The 20,280-nt window shown below is 35.2% G+C and overlaps 1 protein-coding gene across 11 annotated transcripts in view; it reads left to right on the top strand.

Moving 5' to 3' along the window:
• The window catches only part of LOC138698410 (uncharacterized), a 375,207-nt gene extending 357,022 nt beyond the window's left edge, over positions 1-18,185 (top strand). For 10 of the 11 annotated variants that reach the window (XM_069824350.1, XM_069824341.1, XM_069824331.1 and 7 more), the window contains 4 exons: positions 1,255-1,468; positions 9,053-9,271; positions 13,264-13,355; positions 16,874-18,184. In XM_069824350.1, the coding sequence (XP_069680451.1) occupies positions 1,255-1,468; positions 9,053-9,271; positions 13,264-13,355; positions 16,874-16,996 (648 nt within the window). In that variant the 3' untranslated portion in view covers positions 16,997-18,184. Of the gene's footprint in view, positions 1-1,254; positions 1,469-9,052; positions 9,272-13,263; positions 13,356-16,873 lie in introns of all 11 variants that reach the window. The other variant, XM_069824370.1, reaches the window with a different exon arrangement.
• Positions 18,186-20,280: the final 2,095 nt, after the last annotated feature.

Below are 20,280 nucleotides of genomic sequence, written 5' to 3'. Positions count from 1 at the left end.
ATACAACACAATACAATACTTATGCAGAATTCAGATTTAGTCTCATATTATCAATGTATCACCATATCTCAATTTTGACCGGAAATGGACATATAATATCTGTGCTTTAAATCATCAATACAGTACTCCTACAAAAGTACAAAAGACCTTTCCTAATATTCTGTGTTTAATTTCTTTCCGAGTGTCATTTATATTTATTACTGTTGCTCCAAGATATTTGAATTTTTCCACCTCTTTGAAGGAAAAATTTTCCATTTTTATATTTCCATTTCGTACTATGTTCTGATCATGAGACATAATCATATACTTTGTCTTTTCGGGATTTATTTCCAAACCAAACACTTTACTTCAAGTAAAATTTTCGTGTTTTCCATAATAGTTTGTGAATTTTCTCCTAACATATTCACGTCGTCCGCATAGACAAGAAGCTGATGTAATCCATTCATTTCCTAACCCTCTCTGTTATCCTGAACTTTCCTAATGGCATATTCTAGAGTGAAGTTAAAAGGTGAAGATAATAGTGCATCTCCTTGCTTTAGCCCGCAGTGAATTGGAAAAGCATCCGACTGAAATTGGCCTATACGGACTCTGCTGTACGTTTCACTGAGACACATTTTAATTAATTAACTAGTTTCTTCGGAATACCAACTTCTATAAGAATATTATATAAAACTTCCCTCTTAACAGAGTCATATGCCTTTTTGAAATCTATGAATAACTGATGTACTGTACCCTTATACTCCCATTTTTTCTCCAATATCTGTCGAATACAAACAATCTGATCAATAGTCGATCTACTACGGTTGAAACCACACTAATGATCCCCAATAGTTTCATCTACATATGGAGTTAATCTTCTCAGAAGAATATTGGACAAAATTTTGTATGAAGTCAACAAAAGTGATATTCTTCGAAAGTTACTACAGTTAGTCTTGTCCCTCTTCTTAAAGATAGGTACAATTATGGACTCCTTCCATTATTTTGGTACAATTTTCTTTTCCCAAATAGCAAGTACAAACTTATAAATTTTACTAGATACCAGTATTGCACTTTCTCCCTCTTGTATTAACTCTGCTGGAATTTGATCGATACCTGGAGACTTGTACTTTATCAGATTTTCTATCGCAAATTCGACTTCAGAGAGTGTGGGTTCAGGTATAAACGGATCAACAGTTTATATTTGTCTCTAATGGTATGGGATTATAATTAATGGTTGTTTAAATTTGTTGATTTATTATATATTATCTTTTTCAGGTCCCAGCAGAAAGTTTTGAATCAGTGACAATTTACTTCAGTGATATTGTTGGTTTTACTGAAATATCAGCAATCAGTTCTCCAATGGAAATTGTTGCTATGCTCAATACCTTGTATCGTATGTTCGACTTCCGAATCCAGAAGTATGATGTATACAAGGTAGAAACTATTGGAGATGCATATATGGTTGTTTCAGGTCTGCCACAGAGAAATGGTGAGCATGGATTTTAAAATACAAGGAAACTTTAGTTTATTTATGTTAGATTATAGGGTATGTGTGAGACTTTCAAGTGCACAGCATTTGTGCAATCATAGTGATGTTTTTCTTTACAGTTTATGAAATAAAATCAGTTAAAAAGATATATACTTACCAGTACCAATTTTATGAAAGTAGGTGTTGAAACTATTATAATTGTGTTAAATTGAATTAAAAGATTAGCTTCATTCTGTCCAACTTATTCTTTCACATCGTAACACCACAAACATTCAACAAAACACACATAGCAACCCGGTTATTCATTACATCTCCCTCTCTTGAAATAAGGTTCATAAATTCTTTATGGTGGATGAGTCACTCTTCTCAGTCTGCTGTTAATACTTGAGTTAGGTAATTGAGACTGTTGTCCTCCCTCACCATTATCTTTGTCTTGTAAAGGTATTGGCTTGATGTATCTACTACTTCTTTTTACAACTCTTCCTTCTTCACCTTTAAGTAAGTAACTTGGAGGAGTATCAGCTTTGCTCACAAGTTCTTGTTTTATGCACACATATTGAATGTACAATTTCATTGGGATCCGAGTTACAGAGCATCTGTTATAATGGTACCACTGTCTTTGCTAAATTTTAACTTCTCAGATACCGGTACACCTTCATTAATACATGGGCTTAACAACGATGTAGTAGCAGGAATCAAAGTTCGCAGTTTTCTGTTGTATATCAATTAAGATGAAGAAAGATCAATTTCAACAACCAACTTCAAAGTAGACTGCTGCCTTGATCTTGATGAAGTTTTCAACAAAAAAGATATAAATCCAGAAGTAGCAAAAGCCATTGCCCTACAAACAATTAATAGAAAATATCCACAAAAAGACTGGTTGTACATTTACACTGATGGATCTCTCATGGATCAAAATGAAGGAGCTGGAGCAGGAGCTACTTGTCAGTACTTTTCTCTTTATAAAAATGTTGGCAAGTACACAACAAATTTTGATGGTGAAGTTGAAGCCATTTATACATCACTTCAAAATGTATTTGTTTGGCTAAACCAGTGCAAAAACATAGTCATCCTGTCTGACTCCAAAGTTGCAATCCAGTCCATCAGCTCAACTACATCCCCTAAAATGGAAAAAGTAAAAGAAATTCATTGCATGGTAAAACACATTCAAATGTTAATAAATAAAAAAGTGGTCTTCCAGTGGATCCCGGCCCACTGTGGACTGAGTGGTAACGAGAAAGCGGATATGTTAGCAAAGAAAGGAACTAAAATCAACTTAAAAACAAATTTTTTAAGTTCCCATATGAATCAATAAAACGAGTCATAAAAAGAATAAGTAACAGTGAACAGGCAAAACATCAAAATTCAAAATGGAAAGAATCATTCAAACATCCAAAACTAATTCCTGATCTATCTCGAAAATCTGCCGTGGCCATATTTAGATGGATTACTGGTCATGATTGCCTCAGTAAACACCTCCATCGTATTGGAGTACTGAATTCACCTAAATGCTTACTGTGCACCAGAGAAGAGGACATGGAGATGGAGCACCTGGCTAATTGTGAAACTCTTAGGACATTTGTGGACCTTCCATCAAAATATTGGGAAGCAAGAATGATGACGACTTCATTGTTAAATCCAGAGCATTAGACACACACATAAAAACACACACACACACACACACAGAGAGAGAGAGAGAGAGAGGGGGGGAGAGGGAGAGAGGGGGAGAGAGAGAGATATCAGCTTTTTAGCAATGCCTACTCCTTTTTCTGAAAGACCATTTGATTGTGAATGTTCAGGGCTTATAAATTTTAATCTTTAAATTCCACACTGTTAAAGGGAACAGTATCAGGTGTCATAGTTCTGGAAATATTAAATCTTGAAAATAAAACTTTGAGGATTTCTTTGATTGATTTAGCTAACTTGGATCTCAGTGGAAGAATCTCAAGCCACCTTGAGTAATAATCCATAACAATCAGATATGGCTTAGCTGATATTTCAACAATTTTTCTAAATGGCAACAGAGATACTTCATGAGATATGTGTCTCTTTAGGTTTGCTTGGTTGATACGTGAAACAAGCAGGACACTGTCTGACGTACAATCTTTTTCAGTCTTGCATCTGTCACTTGCAAACAATTCTCAAGTCCAATGAATGTTTCATGAATAAACTACATTCACATTATCTGTCATCTCTGAACTTAAATAAAGTCTAGATATTGGATCTGCAATAAGGTTTTTCTTTCCTTCAACGTACTTAATATCAATATCATATTTAATTAGTCCAAGGAGCAATCTTTCAAGTCTAGAAGTTATCTGGGGTCGGCCTGGTTGGCGAAGTTGGTATAGTGCTGGCCTCCTATGCCCGAGTTGCGGGTTCGATCCTGGGCCAGGTCGATGGCATTTAAGTGTGCTTAAATGCAACAGGCTCATGTCAGTAGATTTACTGGCATGTAAAAGAACTCCTGTCCTGCCCCGTGGCGTCGCGGTCTGAGGCATTCTGCCTAGGACTCGCGTTACGGAATGCGCGCTGGTTCAAATCCTCATGGGGAAAGAAATTTTCGCATGAAATTTCGGCCAGTGTATGGGACCAGTGCTCACCCAGCATCGTGATGCACTTGGGGAGCTACGATAGGTAGCGAAATCCGGTTGCGAATGTCAGCTATAACGGCTGGGGGGATCATCGTGCTAACCACACGATACCGCCATTCTGGTTGGATGATCGTCCACCTCTGCTTCGGTATGTGGGCGTGAGGCCAGAAGCCGGCTGGTCGGTCTAGGCCCTCCACGGGCTGTAGCGCCACGGATTATTATTATTAAAAGAACTCCTGCAGGCAAAATTCCGGCACACTGGCTACGCTGATATAACCTCTGCAGTTGCGAGCGTCGTTAAATAAAACATAACATTCAAAAGTTATCTGGGCCAGTTCTTTGTTAAAAATTGTTACAGTGGTTATGATCAGTGTAAACAGTTACTTTTACACAATAAATATATGTGTGAAATTTTTTACCTCCAGAACATATAGATAACAGTTCTTTTCCATTTGTGCATATCATCGTCATTCCTGCAATAACTCCTATGTGCAAAATATAAAATTTTTCAGCAGGAAGAAAACACATTTATTCATTCTATGACAGTGGTACATAGGAGATTGTGAATTCTTACATTTTCGAAGGAAAGAAATACAGTATAATTACATACAGGAGATTTTATTATTTGCTCTACCACTATTTAAGTTATTTAATAGACCAAATATCTGAAAATCGATAAATATACCACATAGAAGTTATTGCAGGAACACTGACGAATATTTCTTTTCTGTCACTGTCAAACTTTTGGATCCATAAGCAATTGGCCTTCTCTCTTGTAAGAGAACACACACCACAGCATTAGGGCTAGCATCTGCTTACATCGAGATATATTTATTAGGATCAGACAGTCCTAATACTGGCGAACTACTCACAGTCTGTTTCGGTTTATGAACGTCCCTAACTTCATTGAGCGTCCTTTTTAATTACCGTAGTTTTCTCAACGGGGCAGTTAATTCAACAAGTCTAGGAATAAATTCAGAAAGATAACTACGAAGACCTATTTTTTTTTTTTTTTTAGTAGGTTATTTTACGACGCTTTCTCAACATCTTAGGTTATTTAGCATCTGAATGAGATGAAGGTGATAATGCCGGTGAAATGAGTCCGGGGTCCAGCACCGAAAGTTACCCAGCATTTGCTCATATTGGCTTGAGGGAAAACCCCGAAAAAACCTCAACCAGGTTCCATTACTCTTTCATCAAAAAAATATTACTAAATGTTACAGATGATAATAGATCTTCGTGATCCACACCTGTGGAGTAATGGTCAGCGCGTTTGGCTGCGAAACCAGCAACTTTCATGCAATAGCTGCAACCACTTGTACAACAGAAAGACAGGCAGATCATTTCAAACACGTTACAAAGAACACTTCACAACCATAACCAAATTACACAATACTTCCACATATGCAGAACACATGACAAACGCCAACCACAACTACAGGAACATAGGTACAGACGTGGAAATTCTACATAGCCAACCAAAAAAAAACCAGAAACTAGACATACTAGAACAATACGAAATACACAGATACACAAAAATACATCCACAACAAATCCTCAACACACAACTGAATTTCAGAACACACACGCATTATTTGACTCCACACTACACAACACAAATGTGCCCCCACCAGGGGCGAAGACACTGGAAGACACAGGATCTCAGGAGTTATGAAGATGGCTCCCAAACCGAAAACTAGTCAACTAGGGTGCTATTCATAGACATTTTGCTAGCCCGCACTACGAGCGTGTAAACTAGCCCCAGCTATCGACTGATTATTTGTACATTATTCATATATTAACATATTGCTAACACTGGTTTATGAATACAAAAAACGTTAGTTGTTGATCATCCACCGGAAGCCCGCACTAAGAATGTCTATGAATATGGCCCCTAGTATTTAAAAACTTAGTTCAAATTAACAGTGAAAGTAATCATCATATATTGTATTCCTAAGTGATATAGTGTTAAAAGTTCTGTAATCAAAGATATATAGAAGAAAGGTCTTTATTCTCTTAACATCTTCTTTCCTAACAGCTTTTTGTGTTAAGTTAAGCTGTGGACTAGACCTACCCAACTGTTTTATTTTTACTTTTTTGTCCAGAGTTCTAACAGAGAAAGGTATCTTTTAACAGCTTTCCACTATGTTCGTCCTGTTGTAACAAGCACAATGTAAGGAAATTTAAAAGACGCGTGTGAACTTCACACCTCTCACCTCACAACTCAATCTCCTACTGAAGAGCGATAAACTTCTTAGCTCTTGTAGTGACAAGCCGCAGCCCATGATGACATAGTTTCTTTTGCATGCGTACAAAGTATTTTGAAGCTGTGTCTTCGCCTGGCTGTTACCAGCCTGCATCATTTCAGCAACTAAAATACATTGGTTCAGCCAACGTAGACCTGCTCAACTCAACATAACTATTGTAAATTAATTTTTACATTGTTTCAACATAACTAGTTAGAAGAGAGTGCTTCAGCTATTCATTTCCTTTCGTTTTTATGCCCACAGCTCGAAAGAAAAAGTGTTGAGTTAAATAAAAGTAATTAGTGAGCTACAGCTCATATAAAGCGGCTGCTCCTGTAATAGGTGCCCACTTAAATGTTCCATGTTCCGTTATATTTCCAACAGTTTCAAGTGAATTGTAGAGAGTATTTCAAATGTGATTTATAAATACAGAATTAAATGCAGTAGCAATGCAGAGGGGAAAAGAATTGACCACCTTACTCCATCATCTCCTGGCTTAATTGCCTCATGAGTGATACCTTATTGGTGTCACTTATGAGTTTCAAACCTGTCTTCGGACAGTTGACTAAACAACAACAATAAACAACAGCAATACCAGTAATTTAAAATAAAAATAATGTTGTAGAATGTTGAAATACCATTAGTCTATTTCATTGGCAGTTTGTGGAATTTAGTCTTCTAGAGCAGTGGTATTCAGTCTGTGATATGCATAGGGGTACGCAAGGGTTGCCTCAATGGGTACACACCCCACTGATTACATATGCAAAAATGCTGACAAATTTATTTTGTTATACTTGTTGATAATTATTGCAGTTTACATCTTTTCTTTTATAATATGAACTCTTGTTTTTTCTTGCTTCAGTAACATTTTACATAATTTATTACCTTTATTATTGCATCAATGGCTATTATATGTATTATTAAGTTATTACACTTGTAAGCTACGGTCCCATGACGAGCTTATTAACGGGGTTGTACTGTAGTTAGTAGTAGTAGTGAATGAGATATGAAGTTGTTGTTTTCTAATGCCAGGCGTTTGACAATAAAGTCATTTGACCTCTTGCACTCCAATATTTTTCAAAGATATTATCATGGTCAGCCACTGAAGCACAGATTTTGAGGTGTTCCGAATCTATTTTTTTGGTTTGAGTTGCACAATGGGCAGTTAGGGGACTGATATATTCCAATTCTATGCAGGTGCTTGACCAAACAGTCATGGCCTGTTGCCAATCTAAATGGAGCTACAGACGATTTTCGTGGTAAATCGGGAATTAACTGTGGATTATGATGCAGAGAGTTCCATTTTTTCCCTTTAGATTGTGTTATCAAATTTTATTTCTTGAAGTCTAAATATGTAGATTTAATAAATCTTTTCACACAATAATACGTAAATTTAATAACAGGTCTGTAAGTAGCAGTGCTGCCCTTCTTTGCTAAAATCCACATTCTCGTTTCCCACGAGTCCACAATGGGATGGTATCCATTGGAATACAATTCTTTTATTGAGTGTTGTTAATTGAGAGAGCATTTTAGTTATTTCTGCTGTTTGAGATGAAGGTGTGTGTCTAGAGTCTATTGATAGAATAGCTGCTTTGGAGTCTGACAATATAACTGCATTCTTAAATTTATTGATGTGGCATAGAAGATTTCTGAGACTTTCACTTATTGCAATGTTTTCTCCATCAAAACTTGTTCCATATCCAAGAGATCTATAAAGTGAGAAGACACAGCATGTAACACCTGCACCTGCACCTTGTTCCCTGGAGATCAAGGATCCGTCGGTGTATAAATGAAGCCAGTTTTGTGGAGGGTACCTAATATTAATTGTCTCTAAAGACAATTGTTTCGTTATTTCAGTGTTTACTTCTGATTTACGTATTTCTTGTGTTAAATTTAGATTATAGGCCTACTCTATATTTAATAGAGTTATAGAATTTGGTTTAATTTGTAAGTTTTCTTTTAAATTCGGAATATTGATTTTCTGTTTTAATTTTTGAACCATGGATATGAAAATTTTTTTGAATTTTTAATCTACAGAGAGGACTGTATGAATGCCAATTGTTTCCTGGTAATCTGATAAGTTTTTCATGTTGGATCGGTGCTTTTTCTTCTATTGTCATTTTGATGCTGTTAATATTAGTGAGGAATCTCATAGAATCTATTGGAGTTGTTTTGATTCCACCAGTAATGAGCCTGAGAGCTTGGTTTTGAACATGTTCTGTTTCGTTTATGAAAGGTGAAGTAATTAAAATTTCTCCACAATAAGTCAGCACTGGCTGTATAAACATTTTGTATATATAGTGTTCAAAGTATTTCTAGAGCATCCCCATTTCTTTCATGCTAGTCTTTTTAGAAGGGAGAATCTTTTACGAGCTTTTTCAGAAATATATTTCAAATGGTTGCTCCATGTTAACTTACTATCGAAAATAATTCCAAGATATTTGAATTCATAAGTCCTAGGAAGCTGTTGGCCATTGTATTGGATATTGAATTCTCTTTCTTTTTTATCAAGTGAAAGTAATTTGGTAGTTACTTTGTTTAAATTGAGTGTCATTAAATTTGATGTGTTCCATTCATGTAGTTGATTTAGAGCTTTAAGAGCAGAATTTTGAATTTTGTGAGATAGTGAAGTTGAGATGATGCTACTGCTGCTGCTTATGTAAGTGACGAGTGTTGACAAGGACAATGATTGTGGTGATGAAGATGGTGCTGGTAGTGGAAATAATGATGATGATGATGATTTACAGGAAACCGACACTCGGGAGAAATTGCAACGATGTCTCTAGATCTTCTACATCATGTTAATCATTTTGTGATTCCTCATCAACCTGATAAGAAGATACAGATTCGCATAGGGATCAACACAGGTCCTTGCGTTGCTGGTGTTGTTGGTACTACAATGCCACGTTATTGCCTTTTTGGTGACACCATAAATACTGCATCTCGTATGGAGTCCACTGGAGATGGTAAGTCACCCACCTGCAGTTACATAGTAACATTTCATTCAATTTATCTCAATTTTGTACTTAATAATTTTGAATGTGTTGAAGAGAATAAGGGAGTATTTTAAATATTAGGGCATTTAAGACTTAAACATTTTGTTGAAATGAGGTCTCATCTGAATCTATTTGTTATACAGTTCCAGAAAAAACAATGGCTGCCTGAATTTTCTAAGTTCGAGATTCAACACATTGTACGTTTTCAGTCCTCCAAAGCAGTGGTACATATGAGATTGCTTTGGTAGTTATTGAAATGTATTTTGTTTCGATTGTTGTCGTAATCCAAAAGACATTTGAAAAAATGAGATGAAAATTGATCTATTCTTAATAGTAGATGAATCGTGCAGTAAAATAGAATGAACCTGCATAATTAATTAAGAAAAACTCTGTTCTCGACAGTATTCGAACCCTGAACTTGTAGTCTGCAAGCAAGTATGCTAGCATAGATCTCTCAGAATGATTACGTTGAATTCTCATGAACGGGGTTGTCACACTGTATCATGATTGTTTAATAATGACTCTGAGGCATTAATTTGATCTTATTTTCAGATTAATTTCGTGCTTTATGCGTTAGTTGTGAAATAACTTCCTTTAATACTATTCAAATAATATTGTGTTAAAAACCGTTGTTAAATCGTTGTGGTGTGAATCATGCTCTGTAAGGATGTTCAAGAGTTCGGCCATTTTTTTTTTCTGGAACTGTACATTCGGAGTATATGACCAGCCTCATGGTCTAGTGGTCAGAGCTTCTGGCTATAGTTCATGAGGTCCCGGGTTCGATTCCCGGTTAGAGCACAGGAATTTTTCCTTAAAGGGGATTATTCCTGTGTTCGTCCATGGTCTGGAATTTAGGTTAAGTTTAGATTTAAGACCTCTCCTGGCACTACATTATCATAATCATCCTATCACATCATCGGGGTAATGTAACTCCGTCTTCCAGGCGCCCCAACCTCAGAAGTGGGTTACAATTAAGCCACAGCCAGGAGAGAAGACCAGAAATGTCGAAAAGACAACCTGGTGGCATTGGATAAAAAAAAAAAAAAACATTCGGAGTATGTAAAGTTGGATTTTGTATGTTTTATACGTCTGTTTATTGCTTCAAATGGAAAAATGAACCCTTGTCATTAGCACTACGATTTTTATTTCCTAAAGTCGCCAAAATATGCAGTGTGAAGAATACATTTACGAGTTAAAAATTCCAGAAATATGCCCTATAATACAGGGTGAACCATTTAAGTTGATACTGTACAATATCTCCAAAACTAAGTATTGTAGAAAGAAATGTCTTGAATAAAAGTTGCTTGATATTATGGGGGAAAGCAAATGCTATTTGTCGTGTTTTATTTGGAGGACGTTGTGATGGTCATGGTCAATTTAATTTTTTTTAAATGGAAACCTACCTTTTTTATGTTATTTTCTCATTCCTCATAAAAAACTAAGCAATTTTTGTATAAAGCACTTTGCAATTGTTCTTACACCAACGTAAATAACAACAAAAATTATGAATGGCTGTGTATGAAGAGCACAATGAATGGTTGGACTCATTCGAAACAGTCCAGCATAACAGTAGGCGAGGAGGCAATGAGACATTGTGTCCGTTGTTAATTAATAACATCTTTAGTAAATTCGTCTAGCTAGCAGTGCATGACTCTGTACAGATTGCTGTGCACTTTACTGCGGAATCCCGGCCATTAGTCACTCAGCTGAGTGCGCTCCTTGTATAATGGCAGTTGACTTGGAATATAAGTGTCAACGCATATGCCCAACTTGGAGTCAGGCCACAAAAGGGAAATACTGTAGGGGAAGAGTTCGATCCGGTGCTGTGGATTGAATTCGGCGTAGCTCAGTGGTCAGAGCGCTTGGTACGTAGAACCAAGGACCCGGGTTCGATCCCCAGTGCCGGAGCGAATTTTTCTCCTCAGATATTAATTGTCATTATAACAGATATTATTCTGTTGGACCAATTAATAACATCTTTAGTAAATTCGGTTTTACAAAGGCTGTTTATTTTGTGGTGGAATAAGGAAACAATAAAAAATGTTGGTTCCCATTTAAAAAACGTACCTTGACCCTCAAATGACCGTCCAAACGTTCTCCAAATAAAATACGACAAATGACATTTACTTTTCCCCATAATGTCAAGTCACTTTTATCCAGGACATTTCTTTCTACAACCCTTAGTTTTGGAGATATAGTACAGTATCAACTTAAATGGTCCATTCTGTATAAAAATTACACATAACAAATTTAAATAATTTCTTATAGTTTATTTCGGAGGTATAAACTATACCTAGAATGACAACCAGAAGAGAAAAAATTAAATTTATGGAATTTCAAGGCATATAAATTTTATTCAAAACAGAAAATGCTAACTTATTATCATAAACTTTCATTGTATCTATATTATGAGATATGAGTTGCAATGTACAGATAGGGAAGTAAACTTTGGAGCTCCCGTATTGTATAAATTTTGCTTACAACACACTGTGCATGTGCAGTGAACAAGAGCCCCTGTATATATGCTACTTGTGGACAGTCTTGCGAAATTGTTACCTATATAGAAATGGACTCCCATCATGACTTGCTCCAAATTTTCTTTTCATATCTATGCAATGAATACTTTGTGCAGATTTTCAAATGAAAATGATGGTGTCTGTTGATTCATCACTAGATACACATATATATATTTTTTTGCCTGTAACCCTATTTCTAATCTCCTGTGTTCATTTTACTTAGTAGCGGACAATATAACTTTTTCTAAATGTAGAAGAATCTGATATAGATTTGCCTGTGTGCTTTTCTAAGAATTAACACAGTTTTGGGTGATTAACTTTATATAGATGAATATCGGCACTGAGAAATGCTTCACATAAATCTTCATGGAATTGGGAATATGCATGGGTTTCTCCTAGGAGCATTTTTCATTTTGACTCCTTTTTTCACCACGTTTATGTTTTTCTGTTGCCAATGCTGCTTAACAGTAAACACTTTTTCACCATATTGACTAACATATTGTTTTAATTTTACTAGATTATTTTTCTTTACTCAGGTATTTCACTTGCCAATACTCACAACTTCAATAAAATTCAATTACATAAAGAGAGCTGAAGTCTGAAGCTGCTGGTCAGTGGTCAGTCACAATACTTCATTGTCCTAGCTATGGTAACAAAAGAAAACCTCTCTTGCCTCTCTCTATATCACACACACCCTCCTCTTTCTAAATTTGGCAACAGAGTAGTTTTTCCTACTTCCACATCCAGTTGCTTCAAGTGAGATGCCTAGTTACGCCTTTCTTTACCTGCGTGAAAATGATATACTGTAGATATTTGTCGTAACTCGTGACCATTTAGGATCAAGTCCATTTTGCACATTCCACAGAATAGGGAGGAAGGAAATATTAAAATTTTACCAGATGAAAATGATAGAACATAATTCTAAGAAATTCAAAGAAAGAATGAAACCAACTTTGGATTTAGACAATTGTATAAAAAGGTTCAAAAGATAAATATATGCTGAATATAACTAATACATCATTAAAATATGCTCTATGAAGATAAAATAGTAAAGTATGCTCTAACAAAGTACTTTCATTTAAATATTTTTTCATAAAATGGATTTATGTATACCTCATTGACCTTATAAAAAATTTGCTGGATCATGAAAATCCTAGCCCTACTTATCATCTTATTCTCTTTGGATTGAAGATTTAACATGTAGCTTTTATGCTATGTGAAGTTGAGAGCAGAATCAAGTATTAATTTAACATTAGCATTATTTTTAGTCATAAGAATGCAGTAACTATATTTTCATGACACAAATAATGTTTGTTAAGTTTTCTTATAAATGCCAATAACACTATAACATAAATGTGTCCTACGATTTTGCTTCCTGGAACAATGAGCTTGCTTTTAGCGTGACTTGATGGGAAGAAACTGATAATCAAACGTTTTTGTTTCCAGCTATGAGAATTCACATATCACAGAAAACGAAAGATTGTTTGGATCTCCTCGGTGGATATATTGTGAAATATAGAGGACCAATGGAAGTTAAGGTAAACTTATGCATAATAAATAAGGACAATTTTGTATTTTTTCTCAGTAGCATTCTTATGGACTTCAGGCTACCAGACTTTAAGAACAAAATGAGAAATAATATCCTTGCTTGCATTGAAATATATTAATAAAAGTATTCATTAATTTATTCAGAATTATATTAATAAAAGTATTAATTCGTTTATTCATAGTTTTCTGTCCAAAGGCATATCCTTCACTGCAAATCCAGTACTCTCCAGTCTTTCCTATTTTCTGCCTTCCTCTTTGTTTTCGCATATGATCCATATATCTTATTGTCGTCGATCATCTGATATCTTCTTCTGCCTCAAACTCTCCTCCCGTTCACCATTCCTTCCAGTGCATCTTTCAGTGGAAGTTTCTTCTCAGCCAGTGACCCAACCAATTCCTTTTTCTCTTCCTGATAAGTTTCAACATCATTCTTTCTTCACCCACTCTTTCCAACACAGCTTCATTTCTTATTCTGTCTGTCCCTTTCACATGCTCCATTCTGCCCCATAAGCATATTTAAAATGCTTCTAGTCGCTTCTCTTCACTTTGTCATAATGTCCATGTTTCTGCCCTGTACAATGCCATACTCCACATAAGGCATTTCACTAGTCTCTTCCTTAGTTCTTTATCCAGAGGTCCACAGAAGATGCTGCTTTTTTCTATTACAACCTATCTTGGCCATGCTATCTCCTTTTGACTTTCTAGGAGTAGCTCATGTTACTGCTTATTGTACATCCCAAGTATTTGAAGCTGTTCATTTGCTCTACTACCTCATTTCGAATTTGCATGCTCATCTTCTTTATTTTTCTTCTGATAATCATAGTCTTCGTTTTGTTTGTATTTAACTTCATCCCATACTGCTCACAGCTGTCATTTAACTCCAGTATTATATCCCTTAATATCTTCTGCTATCAACACCAGCAAATCTTATGCACTTTATTCTTCTTCTACCTACTATCACTCCTCCCATGTTCTGAAAACAGTTGTTTACTAAATCCTTCAAGTAGATGTTGAACAGGGTTGTGATAAAGGGCATCCTGACTTTGACTCATTTCATGTAAAGGTTACAGAACGGCCTTTTATGCTGCAATAATTCGATTTCGAAATAATTACTAACTATGTAATGGAAACAAAATCATCATTACTACCGACACCATTATTGACCTCACATGCTAGTTCTCAATCTATCTTCAGACCCAAAAATATGTGTGATGTAGCATAAAAATAATGCTGAGAAATCCCATTTGAATTTGCTACAAAATTGCAGAGTTCAAATCTTTCAAAACAGAAATAATTGAAACAATTTATTCTGAAGTTAAGTATCTGGAATATTAATCGACCAACACTTATAATGGATGAGCATGTTCTTTTTTTTGCATTAGATTAAGAAAAATTATTCACGATTTTGTTATCCTACGAAATTAGTTGACTATCCATACTTTACTTCTGATTTACCTCGCATTAGTACAAGGTATAATACAGTATGGTATTATAGGATGGGGTTGTGCTTTTAGTATCTTCCCATGCAAGTAACACTGCTAAAGAAAAGAATAATAAAAATATGTCTTAATACACCTCTTGATTATCCCTTTAGAACTGTAGTACTCTGAATTCAAAGTATTTGATACCCATCAAATTTATAACAATGTCTTATTGAATTTCATACACAAAAACGGAAATATATTTAATTTGTATTCACATGTATATAGAACTAAAAGATCAGACAACATATGCTTGACAGAACTTAAATGTACTACAACTGTAGCTTATAATCACAGTAGCAACTTCGGTCCAAGGCTTTACAGGATGTTTCAAAACCTCTGCGACAAACTCTGAGGGGTGATAGATCTAACAATAAGGAACCCTTTTTGTTAAATAACTTACGTCTTTTGACGCGTCATTTCGAAGTTCCCGTTGAAAATATTTTTGCGGGGTCATACGTCAATGTATGCAAATGTGTGCACCCCTGTTTGTTTGTTTGTTTCTTTCTTTCTTTCTTTCTTTCTTTCTTTCTTTCTTTCTTTGTTGAGATGTTTGTAAGCGACGAGAAGGTTGTTGTTGTTTATTTACGTTTAATGTTCAATACCTTTTCCTTTCAATTCAGTTTAATCATCAATTGAAAATGGATGTCTGCACTTCTCCCGAGTTGGCCGACATGGTAATGTGTTATGAGGAGGCTCGCGGAAATGGAAGAAGAGCTCTCCTCATGTACCAACAACAGTTTCAAAACAGAAATCACCCTCACCACACAATGTTTGCTCGACTTTATCAGCGCCTTCAAGACGATTGGTCTTCGTCCCCTGCGTATTGGTGGAAGACCGCGTAGACATCCATTCTCAATTGATGATTACTCTGAACTGAAAGGAAAAGATATTGAACGTTAAACGTAAACAAACAACAACCTTCTCGTCTCTTACAAGCATCTCAACAAACAAACAGGGGTACACACATTCGCATACATTGACGTACACCCGCGCAAAAACATTTTCAACGATAACTTCGAAATGACTCATTAAAAGACAAAAGTTATTTAACAAAAAGGGTTTCTTATTGTTAGATCTATCATCCCTCAGAGTATGTCGCAGAGGTTTTGAATCACCCTGTATAACAAGATATTATGTGCCAACGGACAAGCCTTATCGCAAGGAGGTCGCTGTTATCGGTTTGTTATGATCTGTTTGAGTATATATTACAGATCTGCTAACTTACCTGCGAATGCGCGAGTCACCCACAATAAGCCCATGACTTCTGCCCTCCTTCATTGGACCGATAATTACCCGATCTAAGGATGGTCCCATAACTTTCATTTGTAACGTTATGCTTTTGTCCTATTATTATTATTATTATTATTATTATTATTATTATTATTATTATTATTATTATTATTATTATTATTATCATCATCATCATTATCATTATCATTAAGGATATCCCTTACCAAATTTTAATCTTCTGCATTTAATATCTCATAGGTTGAACTAAGATGTTTAGTTCAGCATTTCACCAATATGGCTGAATGCTTGGTCACACTATAACAGCTAAATTCGCAAACATTCAATATTAGAAAATTGAATGTTTGGGAATTTAGCTCCTTATTTTAAAAAATCAGTTAAAAATTATTGCTCACGGGGAAATTATAAAGTTTTAGTTATTGTAATACCTGTCTTTTTTTCTCTTTTACTTTTATTCTGTTAATTAATAAAATACTTGTCTTAAAATTTCTATGGAATGCCCCCTGAGCACAAGTAGTACTCTTTCTAAGAGTGCTAGATTAATTTTTATATAAAAAGAAACAAACAAACACAATATGTATCTTTGTTCTAGCAATAAATTATTATTATTATTATTATTATTATTATTATTAACTTCTTCTTCCCAATATGTCATTATAACATGGACTGGTTTCCCTGCCTATTTATTTAATTCTGAACATCTCACAAACATAGTAGTTACAAAATCTCTGTGTTTGGACGCCTATATTTATATTGTTTCACTAATTATTTTTCAGGGGAAGGGTGTGATGAACACCTACTGGCTTATAGGAAATGAAAATAACTCCATTTACGACTTTGAAGATTATGTAACCATAGAAAAGACGCCAGAGTTCCTACACATCATAGTGAACGATTGAATCATTGGACAGGAGTGAAATGGTATACAGTATGTTATGAGAGGGCAAAACAAAGTCCATACAAATGGGTGGGTAACTCGTACTCCCAAGGCGCTAAACACCTTGGCACAAAAAAGCACACACCGAGGCAGCCGCTGCAGTTACAAGCCGCCAATCACTGTAGACGCAAGCGAACCAACAACCACTCGTGTTGCAAGGCCCTCGTACACTGCAGTTAGCACAGAGTTCGTTCTACCTGACTGAGTTTGTTCACAGTTTGAGAGCACGAGTTGCCCACCCATGCCCATACATCTGTTTTGCTACCAGTTTCATTGAATTACTAACTATATTTTCTGAGATTCGAATAAAACTTAACAAAACATTCAGAAATATCTTAATATTTGTTTAGTTAAAACGTTTAACGAACATGTTACTTCAAAAATGTATTATTCATGAAAGATCGAATGTATTTACCATTATGCATACATGTATAGGCCTGTGTGCGTATAATTGTGTATTGTGCCATGAAGTGTGTCTATACTGTGTACTTGCGCATATACATTTCAATGTATGTGAATGTGAGCATGCATGAGTACATGTACATTGTAATATTTCACAATTTCTTATATTTGCATAGAAGGGGATGTAAGAAAATTGCAAGAATATTAATGTTTAATTCAAATAAGAACAGGATTTAAAAAAAAATTAAAATTCGTGTATTTTATTATTAAATTCTATTGTTGGCAGCTAACTGCATTTGAAAATTTAAATGAATTGTGCTGTAAGTATAATTTTATTAGTTCAACACACTTTTTGTTTTTCCAAGAATTCATAGTGCCTGTTTACAAAGTGCAATTGCTATGTCACGTCGTTTGTATGAAGTGGTTATTAATATCCAGAACGGAAACAATGGAACAAAGTATTGCTAATACCTGAATATGAGACTATAGATATTTATATTGATATAATGTAACTACCAAATATGTATTTTAAGATTGTTATACCATCATAAAGAGATTATTGAAGAATGAATAGCCTACATTTATCAAGTGTTAGTGGAAAAAGTGGCTGTGACAGATGTTTCTCTGAGTACTGCGATTTTCTCTTTTTTCTGTTTCCATATGTTTGCCAAATCTGAATGATCTTTGTAATTTAAAAGAGTGGATAAATAAAGATTTACCGACTTTACACAAGTTGTACTTATACTTATTATCACCGCGCTCTCATTGTTAACATTCGGCAGGTCTTTGAGCAGCCTCGTGCATAACATTTGGCAGGTCTTTGAAATTTAATTGTATTATTGTTTTCAATTTCTTATGTCACCGCTCCAATCACTCACCTCAATTTCAATATTGCAACCAATAAGCTTCTTCCATTATTAAATGACACCTACTTGTCTAATCCATGTGGACTAAAACCGAGGTTGCAATGTCTTGTGCTAAGGACGAACGTTAAGGTATGTGATTAAAAATTATTATTAAAGAGTTATTATTAAGAGTTAAGAATGTCAACATACTCGTATATGAAATAATAATAATAATAATAATAATAATCATTTAACAATATAACAAACTAGTGCTTATTCTTATCGAGGAAGTATGTGACAATGTGACGCTTAGAGTGAAACCTACAGAGCAACAATTGGTCGGAGAAATTATGTTTTAAAAGCACACCGCACGTTATTGTATGATGCCAACATGTTAAGCATGAGAGCACGGCTATAATACTGGGCAACAAATTACTTTGTAAGCACTGCATGTTTACTGATTTCAAACTGTGATTACTCAAGAGCAGGGATGTTGGACACCGCTCCCAAACTGTGAACTTGAACAGACAGGATAGAGAGGACGCGAGGATATAAAGGGGAAAAGGAAGACAGAGGGAATAGAGAGAACGAAGAGGAGAGAGAAGATATTGAGACCTGAGAGGACAGAGACAATAGAGAGGCTACAGAGAAGATACAGAAAATAGTGAAGAAAGAGAGAACAGAGGAGATATAGAAGACATATAGGGGACAGAGACAGAGACGGTGGAGAGGACAGACAGGATAAAGATATTAAGATAGGATTGAGGGAATAGCACTGAGAGAATAAAGACTATAAAGAAAACAGACTGGGGAAAAAAGGATAGAGAGGACAGAGAAAAAAGATCATAGAGAGGAGAGAGAATATACAGAGGATAGAGAGACAGAGAAGAGTATAGAGAGAAAACGAAGAGTAAATGTAATGCATGCACAGTAGGTACCAACCGCTTCCAAACTAACGGTTGAAAGTAAATTAAAATAAACGACACATTTTGTTGAGGCCAGAGAAAGAAGCAGAGTTTTAAAGCAAGTAAATGAATGGGTAGGGAGGAGTTCCTCCTCTGATTCTTCACATGCGCGGTAAATAGTGTAGCAGACAGAAACGGACTCGTCGTGTAGCAAGTTCACTACCGCTGTCATCTAGCGATGTTGCATTCAACCAGACTATAATACCATAGGAGCCACAATAAAAATAGTTTCAACGCAAAGCTGTGAAAGACACCATATAAATATTTTTTAAATTATAAATCAAATATTATTCATTGCACTTTATACAGGCTACTTACTATTCATGGATATTCGAGGATATTTGAAAGTTAAAAGTCGGGTTTATATTAAAGAAAATGGTAGTAGTTCTTGTACAAATATATTTGAAATTGAAAGTACTGTACTCTATTTTTAACATAAACAAAAATAAATTGGCTACTGGCAACTCAAACAAATGTTCAAACTATACAGGGTGATTCACAAGGATTTACCGCCACTTACGGAGCATATTTCCGAAGACATTCTGAGCAAAAAAAGTCATATAAACATGTGTCCTAATCTTAATATTTTCAGAGTTACACTAATTTGAAGTTGTTTGTAAAATATCATTATTCTTTAGTTTTAAGAGTAAAACAATATTACAGATAAAGAATGAACTGTTCAGGTGTATGTATCATCTCTGTAATTAGCCAGTATTCTGAACAATTGTTATTAGAGGAGAGAGGAGAAAAATGTGCTCGGATGCCAGGGATCAAACCCAGGTCCTTGGTTCCATGTACCAAGCGCTCTAACCACTGAGCTACACTGAAGTTCAATCCACAACACCAGATCGAATCCCTCTCCTCTAGTGTTTTTCCCTTTATTACCATAACAGATAAATTCTGTAGGACCAAAATTAATCCTTACATAGTATTCTGAAGCTAAAAATGTGTAGTGAATTCCATAGTTGCTTCATACAGATTTTTTTTTTCGATTTTTAACTACAAAATTAAATTTTTCTTACGAACTTGCTGCT

Source organism: Periplaneta americana, chromosome 1 (genome assembly GCF_040183065.1).
Source record: "Periplaneta americana isolate PAMFEO1 chromosome 1, P.americana_PAMFEO1_priV1, whole genome shotgun sequence".
Classification (NCBI taxonomy): domain Eukaryota; kingdom Metazoa; phylum Arthropoda; class Insecta; order Blattodea; family Blattidae; genus Periplaneta; species Periplaneta americana.
This window is presented reverse-complemented; position numbering and strand designations above follow the sequence as displayed.